The sequence below is a fragment of the Ricinus communis genome, chromosome 9, assembly GCF_019578655.1.
Source record: "Ricinus communis isolate WT05 ecotype wild-type chromosome 9, ASM1957865v1, whole genome shotgun sequence".
Lineage (NCBI taxonomy): Eukaryota > Viridiplantae > Streptophyta > Magnoliopsida > Malpighiales > Euphorbiaceae > Ricinus > Ricinus communis.
In genome coordinates, this window is record NC_063264.1 from 2,141,625 (window position 1) to 2,152,436 (window position 10,812).

Consider the following 10,812-nt stretch of genomic DNA (forward strand, 5'->3'; position numbering starts at 1 on the left):
ATGTAAATGGAATCCTAGGCAATGAGAATCTAGTGATAGTGTGCTTGGTATTAGATGGTTGGCTTCATATAGATGTATTAAATCAAATAGTAGGTATTGCTCTCTCAAGTTGGGAGTTAAACATAACATGTAGTGGTCGTATAATTTTGATCATTCAAAATCAATACTTCGAAATTTGTTATTCGATAAAAAAAATTTTATTTATATTTTATATTTAAATTTTTTAATAAAATATCAACGGTTTAATTTTAAATTAAAAGAGTGAATTGCAAATCTGATCTATCATATGTTGGAATTTTCATAATTGAGAGACCCTTCATGATGTGTGGTCGGCTACCTCATATTCATTTTGGCGACATAAGAGTGAGTTCGCATGGAAATTCTAAATAATAAACGTTTCGAAGACTTTCTCATCATTCATTTTTACTTGGCTATTCTGTTTAGAACTTGAGAGAGTTTAATAGACAACATGCTACCACTAAAAGAGACTAGACTGTCCCGTGTTACTACTAGCAAATGCCATTTCAATATTTATAAGAGTACAGTTTTTTTGAGTATATATATTAATGGGTTATGGCAATAATTCTTTCAGTCTTTTATGGATCCGATGAGACCTGGGATTCCCCAAGAAAAATGATGACAGTGGAAAGCGGACAAAAGCAGATTTACCTAAGTAATACTATTATATCAGGCATGATTAGTTAACATGTGACAGGCTTTATCACCAAAATTTCACCTAATACATGGGTTCTTGGTGTGGGTCACATGCTTTTTTTAAAAGAAATAAATTGTTCCCATATTGATTTGAATCAAGATCATGTGCTTCATCACCCTGCAATTCACAGCACCTATCCAAATGGGAACAAACTACCATGAGTTAGTCAGCAACCTTGACAGGCAATAACCACTTTGTTCCGCAGCATAGGGATTTTAAATGGTAACCTCTCAACAACTGAGACAACTCCATAATCATTTGTAAGGTTGGAGATGTAGTAGGTTCTCAATATACTCAGAATATAAATGAAAGTAAGAATTGCTAGAAATGCACATTCAGCTCGTCACAAGACAAAAACTACTTACATTATATTGTATACTGTAATAAATTGAAAACTTAACATGGCAAACAGTGCAACTGCCACACCTTGTACAGCACCACTGGAAATTTTAGCCAGAAAAACAAGTCACATTTTAAAGAGACGCAGCGAGCAATATGCTGTACATCCTACAGCAACTGCTAAGTTCACTAAACTCTGAGGTGTTGCATAGGAAGCTGGCAATGACCCTAGTGGTGAAAATGCAGAATCAGGCCCTGCTGCTGCCAAATCATCAGGGTTAGGCGGGCTCGGAGTTGAGGGAATTGTGGGCAGTGATGATACAGTTGGAGAAGGTAACACACCACCAGGGGAAGGCAGTAGAGGAGCAATATCCGGTGACAATTCTTGGAAGGGAGAAAGAGGGAGAGAATTTGAATTTGTTAGAGATGCTGGAGAAGTTGGGATAGTTGAAGGTTGTGAATTTAGCAGAGTAGATGACGAAAACAATGGGAGGATGATTAAAGATATAATGAATGATAAGAGAAACCAAAAAGAGGCCATTCTAATGATGGAGGAAATCAGTGTTGCACTTAAAGGAGAGAGTAAAATATGTGTGGGAGTAGTAATGTAATGAAAGTATTTTGGTCTGAGAGAAAATGTGTGGGGCATGGACTGGTATGGGAGCCTTGGTGCAACTAGTTATGATGAAAACTTTTTAAAAGGTATGACTAAGGGCATTAGGTGGGGTCCTTAGCCATATGGGTTGTGATGACTGGCTGGTGATGAGAAATTGCAGGTTGGCATGTTTGTGTAAGAGACAAAATTGGTTGAATTTTGTTGCCATATGTTTGTTGGGAGTCTGATAAATGATTCCTTTTGCCCCGTGAATTTGGGCTTCCCTAATTTTAACAAAACCGTTCATTTTCCAGCTTGATCTAGTTTATTAATTACTAATTCCTAGCATATATGCATTGCTTGGAAGATGCATTTAATACAAAATGGCAATAGCATTTCCATACTTTTCAATGGCATTATAGCAAGTAGTGGTACTCAGCTATTGCTCAAGTTCTTTATGGAAAGAAACAAGCTAGGAACAAATAAAGGAGTGTATTATTGAAGCCAAGCACTGATTATACCACATCAGTCAGACTACCACATCTGAGTAACAGCGACTGCCAACAGATTAAATAATACAATTAATAAATAGCTAATCTTTGCCTGATCCATCTTAGCAGGTCCAAGCACCTTTCTTCTTTCACTTTAACCTTTTTGTTTTTCTGAGTAAAACCTGTTGTGTTGGAAGAGTTCTCTCGGTCCTCAGGGTGAAAACTCAATAATTGGGAATAGGAAAGAGTGCATTAAATTAAACAGTTAAAGATCAATAATGGCGACTAAAATTAGTTTTTAGGAACCACAGTTAGCAGCTACCTCATTAGTTCAAGAATTCAGCATGTCTCAAAATTCAAATGCTAAAGAGAAGTTGATAAATGATAATATACTCTATTTTAATCACTTTAAAGTTTCAAGCAAATTATGCGGTGAAAAAATTACTTCAATTGAGTGTTTATGATAATACAAAGCGTACAAAGATTATAAAAAAATAAGCCCATAAGAAGGCTCTGTACAAGGGATTGACCCCTTACCCAGAGTTCAGGATATGTCTTTCTACCCTTTGATCCCTTTGATAAGCTAACTTAAATGTATCTGCAAAAAAATAAAATAAAAGGAAAGAAAGAAATAAAACCTCAAATCTCAGAAATTATGTATATAGCAGAAACTAATAAATGCTGTCAGGAAATCAACAAACCTCCAGGGCCTCAAATGCAGCGAGGCAACCGGTGCAATTCTGAGGCCACGATCAAAGCAGCATTGGCTAAATCAGTGATGCTCGAATTTTTCAGTTCCAAAACAATGGCTTCAATTCTTGAAACCTCAGGTACAGATATTGATAAAATCATTGCATGTGACAAATACTGCCTGCACGAATAACCAAGAGCATGCAGCATCCGCCGCAAAAGCAAGTGAGGCGCACCCTTGCTCCAAGACTCAAGGATTGCACTAACTTTTGGAAGGTTAGTTAGAAAACCAGTTGTAGCTTCCCTTGGAGCTACCTTGAGCAACAATATCACACATTCAGAAGCTATATCTGCAAGATTTGATTCAGATAACCTGCTCAGATCCAGCAAGACTCCTAGGTTGCTACCGAAGTCCATTATATCCCTTACACAATGTTGCTGTTCAGCACCATATGCCTCAGAAGCAACATCATTTAAGAGTGCTGGTTCTTGTCTGTATGCTAATCCTCTTTTACTGCCTACGGAACATAGAAGGAAAGCCCTACACAGGCCAAGGGTTGGCTCTAGAAAATCTTCCATATCTTTTGCATACACAAATTCCAAAAGATTTCCAACTCTCCTAACTACTTTTAACTGGGAAAGTAATTTGTGATCCATTTCTGGCGCAGATGCCAAAGCAAGACATAGCTTAACATTGTTTACATTTGCACTTGACAAATCACCGAGCAAAAACTCAAAGCACTGCGAAACTGTCTTCAGATGTAAAATGTCTGAAATTTTAATGTAATCAAACTCAATGAGCATGACAAGAAGCTTCTGTGCATACATAGGAATAGGATCTTCATCTTCAATCAGTGTGGGGTAGAGCGGCAGGAAATGAACATTGGATATTGAATTCAAAGCCAGTGATCTTTGCTCATCCTCAACAGGTTCATCCAAGAAGATGACCATCACATCAAACAGTATTTTCAGGCATAAAAATCTAGCATCACCATCCTTATTTCCCTTGTACAGAACAGCTAGACTTGGTAGGATTTCACTAGTAAAGATGTCAGGGCTTTCAAGAATCAAAGAAGATTCCTCTGCAACAGATTCAAGAACTCGAAGAAGGGTTATCTGGAAGTCATCTCTGCCCTGAAGGACAAAGGAAATAGATATGGTGGCAATTTGTTTATCAGTATTTAAACACAATTGTCCTTCTGATAGACATAAAGTACCATCCAAACAATACAAACATTAGTGATTTAGCACCACAATAAAAGATAATTGTACCATTGTCAACTTCCAACAGAATTATGGAAAAGTATCCTGTGTGAGCTAAACCCATGCTTAGTTATTAGCAAAAGAAATTCCATGGCATGTTTAGATATTGTTTTTTTTACTTTCTCGTAAGGATATGTAGATTTCTATATGGATAAGGTTTTAGTGTGATGTGGCAAATGAACAGCATGCAAACTAGTTAATGTTTAGTTTTAACGGAGTCCGACAAAAAGTTACACATTATATGAGACAAAACATCAGATTGCTAACTGTGTAGTCCTTTACTAACCATTTTTATGCCCTAATTTCTTTTTCCAAAGAGTGACCACTAAAGCATCTAGATATGTCAATCATCATAAGCATGTCTAAGCTATGGTTAGGTTGGGAGGACCAGTCAAGTACTAACTTTAGCAATTATTAAATCCGAAAATGCAGTCCAAACAAGCCAATAAACTACAAAGCAAATATTGGATATCACTGACGAGTTAAGAGCACAAGGCCACCCACCTGAAATGGTGTCTCCACAACCTTTACCAAATTTGACAGTTGCTGCAGCACTTGATTATTCACCACCCTGCGCTTAAAAGAGGAGCTTCCAAGAAGATGAAGAACCACAGGAAACAAATGAATATTGGTCTTTGGAGCAATCCGGTTGGTAATACCAGATATTTGGCCATGACGCCTTCCTCCCATCATTTGCTGAATATCTGCAGTTATGATATCCAGTAAGCTTGGTATAGTAGATGCCACAATGCGCACAAATGCATCTAAAACCTGCTGCAAATAGCTGTCCTTCTCTTTTGCCAACCTGTCCACTGCAGAAAGTAATCTCGGATTGCAGAAAAAGTGTGGCAGCCATCTCCTACCATTTTTGCAAAGAAGAGCCATGAAAAGAAGTGCCTTTCCCCTCAAAATTTCACTACCCTGCTCAGTGAGAGACAAAAGGCTTGGAACCAGATTCTTATCCTCACCCAAAGGTAAAAGGTGTCGCCCAATATTAGTAAACATATGGCTTCCAAGCATGGCGATGTTTAAGAGGTTCAAACTTATTTGCTGCTCACGTGAACTGCCCTTAACAAGGGTAGATGCTAGATCTTTGAAAGAGAGTTTTTCTATAACTGGTTGAATAGAAGGGGGGTTGAACCGAGCCAAGCGGACTAAACATGATCCTGCAGTAAGCCTCATGCTCTCCTGTTTCCCTGTTGCTCTATATATATAGCACAGGTTACTGATCAAATCTGAGCTGGTGAAACGAGCTGCCCAATTCCCTCCTTGACTGCATATGTTCTCAATTGTCCTTAGTGCATAAAGTTGAGTTATATCATCTTCTCCTTTCCGTAAGACAGATGAGACCAGTGAAATCAAAGAGTTTGGAACCTGCCGCCATTGGAATATGATGAGTAATGACCATGAATAAAAAAATTTAAAAAAAAAATAGTCAAAGAAGAGCAAGGAAGAACGTAAGAAGGATTCAATGCTGCACTACAAGCAAGAAATCCTCTCAACTTACTTTACTTCCGAAATTCAAATGACATAAATCTTAACACAGAATTGATAACTTAGAAATTGTTGGAAAGATGAGCAAAAGCTATTATATTCTATCTGACACATAAACAAGACAATAATGTCAATAAGTTGAAAAATCCAACCTGCCAACCAAATGCAGAACGGCTATCTTTTGATGGAGATTCTGGTGGATTATTTTCCCTACTCTGCTCATTCTGGGTGGAAATATAAAACAGTAACTCACCTAAAGCAGCCATCGAAAATCGTCTAACTTTTTCCAGCTTGTCCCTGAGGCCATCAGTAAGTGATCCTAAAATTCCAGAATTTGCCAAATCATCTTCAATAAAAGTAGAATGACGAATCAACAAGCCAATTAGTGAAGCAAGTTGAACACGCAAAGCTGAAGCCTTGGATAGTCGGAGCATTTTAACTAGTATGAGCATTATTGGCCCATTTGTCAGGATATTGGCTGCATCAGCATTACTGCTCAACATCTCAAGGTATCTAATCACGTTCTGCTTCTCCCCTACGTTAGTGTTTCCATTAAGAATAGATATAATTCTATTGTTGACTGCATCCAGCTGCTCCTTAGACATCTTCACAAAATCAGATGGTTGCAGGGCCTCGAATGGAAGAGAAGGAATCACCTCTGATGCTTTATCAGCTTTTCTACTAGGCATCACAGGCCTGACTGAAAGATCAGATGGATGCCAAAGGACCTCTGAAAGGTTATTGGATGATTTTGAAGAATCAAAGTCACTGGCTGAACCTAAACCTTCTCTAGTTCTCTGAGCTTTGACCTGAGGACTGGCACTGATTGGCGTAGCAGCCATGTCAACTTGCTCAGAAGACAATTCCTGATCATTTGTTCTTGATTCATCCAAGGCAGGAGTGTTAACCGCAGGTGAGGTTTCCAATTGATGTATGTTATTATCCCCCTCTTCAGGTGTATTAGTAGGGGTTTCAGATCCATCAAGTTCATCATGTGTATCATCATCTGCGTTCTCATTGAAATCCAGTTCCATATCGGTGTTCTCAATTTTAACCTCAGAATCATTTTCAGAGCTGTTAGGCATGGGCCTTCTGTAGTTTTCCTTCTCATTCTCCTTCTGTAAGTTTGATTTTGCGATTCTTGACAGCCTTAGAAGATTAACACCCCTGTTAGCACCAGAAGGATCTCTCTGTTTCTCCTCAGCCATTCTGCCAGAGGCCTTTGATTGAATTTTTCTGCTACTTGGCATGCTCTTTATTGGTGTCTCATGCCCTCTGGATCCTAATGTAAAATTCTTATCATGTTTTGGAGTCCCTTTTGCATCTTTTTCACGATGTTTAGGAGGGGTTTTGTTTTGTAATGATCTGTCTCCATTAAGTTCTGAGAGACATGGCTTAAAGTATAGTTCTACCATATTATCAAAAGCAGGCTGAGGAGGTAAGGGAATGGGAGCAAATTTGGATCTCCAGAAAGCATGTCCACAAAGTTCATTCCACTGTATTCTTTCAGCTGGATCTTTCACCAGGAGAGAATTTATTAGGTTAGCAAAAGGACGGCTTGGATTGCCAGGAAGGGGTGGTGTTGGATCTGAGAGGATAGATTTCACCAGCTGAGTGAACTCTCTGCCCACGAAGGGGGGCCTCCCTGAGTAGCACTCATACAGTACACAACCTAGGGCCCAGAAATCAGATGCATATGAATGTACACCTCCATCCTCAAACAGCTCAGGAGCCATATAACTGGGCGTTCCACGTTTTGCTTGGGGCAACTAGAGAAGTACCATAAGAGAGAAGTTACTACTGTAGCCAATTACAATAATAAAATAAACAGAATAAACTTAACCTTATGATGCCGAATTTCAAATGCTATACATAAATGGAAGAACTCACCATTGAAGAAGGAGTTTTAGATATTTCACTCAGTTTTCTTGCCAATCCAAAATCACATAGCTGCATTCCATAAACATACAGGAAACTAGTTCATATGCACAGCAAAAACATTACAATAACTGGAAACCTGTCAGGAACATAAACTAGATAATACCTTAGTACGTCCGTTCTCATCCAAGAGAATGTTTGATGGTTTTAAATCACAGTAAATGATCCCCTTTGAGTGTAGAAACCTAAAAGAAGTACCCTCGTCAGAATAAATGCTGATACTATAGGATTGTACCAACATGCCGTAAAAAGTTAAAAATAAATAAATTAAGCCATTCAGGTTGTCTTACTGCAATGCTCTAACTAAATCACGAGCAAGATCGTGAATTGAGTCTTCAGGTAATTGGCTGTCCTGCATTCAGCCATAATATATCATCATGCAGTTCTAATTATGCATCAGATGTTCTAAATACTCAGAGATGCAATATTAGTGGTTGATTTGATACCTGCCGTAATAAGGTCATGAGATCTCCACCAACGCAATACTCCAAAACTAACCACAAGTGAGCAGAAGTTTCGTACCTAATACACTCACCAACCACATAATGGAGCCAAATTAAGTTAACCAGACCAGAAGAATAAGGTATTCATATTATTTTCTAAAAATCAGCATCTGAACTACAGTAACAACAAGATATTTTTTTGCAAACATTACCATGAGTAAAATCTTAATACATTTGGATTATCTAAAGAATGAAGAATCCTGACCTGCAAATTAATATCAATACGAAGACATCAGACAATTAAAATAAGTTACTTATATCCAGCTAAAGCATTTATTTACTAAAAGAGACAACAATAGAGCTTACATGATGCTTAAATATTCAGCAATTAAAAAATAAAATAAAACCTCCATCGACTAATTAAGCATGTTAAATCATCAATCAACAACAAAGAGGTTCAAATCCTTACTTCTTGAAGAACTTTGCTCTTTTGAGACTTGTCAACACTCTTAATCGCGAAATACTCAATAGACTTCTTCTTTCTCCCTTTATATACAGTCTGCAAGTGAAGTTCCACAACAGCAAAAGAATAGAGATATTTAAAAACAAAGGACTATACAGATTAAGAAAAAAAATTGAGCATGACTATAGTGATTTAAAGTTTACTACCGAGCATTTTCCACGGCCAATGGCTTCATAGATGTGAAAATGGTTCATGATGATGGAGTCGTCTCGCTAGGTTTCTTCAATTTGGATAAAACGATGAGATCAGGCTGCTTTCTGAGAGGTCACAGGCAAAAAAAGTCGGGCATAGGAGAGAGAGAAAGAGAGAGAGAGGTGGATTTGATATAATTAGTGCGAGAAAGAGAAAGCTCTATTGGTCAAAAGATAAGAGAGAGAGAGAGAGAGAAAGAGAAAGAGATATGGATGGGCGGGAATATAAGTGTAATTGAAAAATCAAAAACCTGAGCTGAAGAAAACATGTGGAGTTTCAAGTTGGCCTTGTATCCAAACAAGAACTAGCCAATTTTTGAATTTGATCCTACTGAACCCGACCGTTAAAATGCTGGATGGCTGTCACGTGGTTGCTGCGTGGGTAGATTTCAGTGGTCGACGGAATACAAAAGTATCTGGCCCGAGCTTGACAAGTTTTCAGTTCTTGGGGGCCCAAGCCTAGTTAGCACCCAACTATTAATTTCATATTTTAAAGTTTATTTGCCTCTTTTTTGTTTTTAAATGTACTTCCTGATACAAATTATTTGATTGAGATCTGTCGGAACATTATTCTTAATTTTTAATTCTAAATTGAATAGCGGATATTTTATCATAATTTTAATTTAATTATGAAATTAATAAATTTTTATTAAATACGAATTCAATAATTAATTTAACTGAAAAATTATGATTATACATATCATGTTAACCTTTAATTATAATATAAAAAATTTAAAATTTTGTTCCTGTGGGAAGAGAGGAAAATGGGAGTATATTTTTCTCTCATCCTCGATTTCTTCCTTTCATAAGCAAAAGTGTCTACTTAAATCTATTTATGCAATTAATATTTAGTTATATTTTCTTATATTATACTAGTTATGCTTTTTTTTTATCTATTTTACTAGCTATTAATAAAAATTTAAGATTAAATTATATTTTTTATTAATTTAATTTTTTAATTTATTGACTTTCACAAATTTAATGTAATAAATAAAATATAAAAAGTAATTTATATATTATATTAAAGATTAAGAGATAAATAATATAAAATAAAATCTAATTAATAATTATTTACTGAAAATTTTCATGAAATAATTTTTTAGTATAAAATTATAAAATAAAATAATAAAATATAATATTTAAATATTAAAAAATAATATAATATAAAAGATATATATATATATATATATATATATATATATATATATCTATATATATATAATCTACTTTGTAATTTTTCAACTTGAAGAGATATTTTTATGTAAATGGTGTTTCCTTAGTTAATGGTTACTGTAAATATTGGAGAGTTTGACATAATTTCAGTATTTTCTTTTAGTATTTTGCTGAACCAACAGTGTTACCTTTTCCTAATGCTAATAAAATAAAGGCATGATGTCAGGCCAACCAAGCTAGCACGTGTGACTTTCACTTGCATCAGTAAAATTACAAATTAACCAAAATTTACATCATGGTGTAAAATAATAATATTATTATTCTTACTAGCAACCAAAATCATAAACCTGAACAGTCTTGTTTGATATGTATTTAAAGTACACATTCTAAATTGATTTGGAAGAAAAAACAAATTAAAATAATATGATAGTTGGTTAGGGTTTATTATCTTTTCATATAGATTTATTTTACTCGAGTAAATATATTTGACTCTCATGTATGGATGAATGTATATACAATCTACATTGCTTTAAAGTTTTACGGATATTTTGAAAACGTTTTTAATGAACAATAAGACCGGATTCCACTCCTTACTAATTTTATTTTTTTTGCTAGACAAAGTTGGGATCGGAGTTTAATTCAATATAAATTCAAGGCATGAAAACAAACACCACTTGATATTAGAATCAGTCATAAACTCGTCTTTTTTTAATTTGAATATAAGATATTTTAAAAAAATTATATTACCTTTGAAGAAATTATAAATTTATCAAATATATTTGAAGAAATTATAGTAATATCTACTGCAGTAAGTGGTTTCTTATTTTAAACAATAGGAATTATACTTTAACAAAAGCATTGACCCTCCCGAATAAGGTCAAATAGCCTTTTGGGAGGAGTGGCGATTCGAGAAGTACATAAATGGTGTTATTACGAGAATTGATTGTCTAATTGATA

The 10,812-nt window shown here is 35.6% G+C and overlaps 2 protein-coding genes across 2 annotated transcripts; both read right to left on the reverse strand.

The window, feature by feature from the left end:
* Positions 1-1,017: 1,017 nt before the first annotated feature.
* On the reverse strand, positions 1,018-1,727 carry LOC107261084 (classical arabinogalactan protein 25). Its single transcript, XM_015717820.3, has one exon. It carries the CDS (start codon positions 1,701-1,703, stop codon positions 1,182-1,184), a length of 522 nt encoding a protein of 173 aa, XP_015573306.3. The 5' UTR covers positions 1,704-1,727; the 3' UTR covers positions 1,018-1,181.
* A 787-nt stretch (positions 1,728-2,514) lies between these two features.
* On the reverse strand, positions 2,515-8,951 carry LOC8262378 (serine/threonine-protein kinase RUNKEL). Its single transcript, XM_048379467.1, has 11 exons — positions 8,638-8,951; positions 8,438-8,527; positions 8,181-8,233; positions 7,972-8,047; positions 7,816-7,877; positions 7,632-7,710; positions 7,478-7,537; positions 5,740-7,356; positions 4,598-5,467; positions 2,842-3,964; positions 2,515-2,738 (listed from the first exon to the last, which is right to left on the reverse strand). The coding sequence occupies exons 1-10, from the start codon at positions 8,683-8,685 to the stop codon at positions 2,852-2,854; spliced, it is 4,068 nt and encodes a 1,355-aa protein (XP_048235424.1). The 5' UTR covers positions 8,686-8,951; the 3' UTR covers positions 2,515-2,738; positions 2,842-2,851.
* Between the last annotated feature and the right edge of the window lie 1,861 nt (positions 8,952-10,812).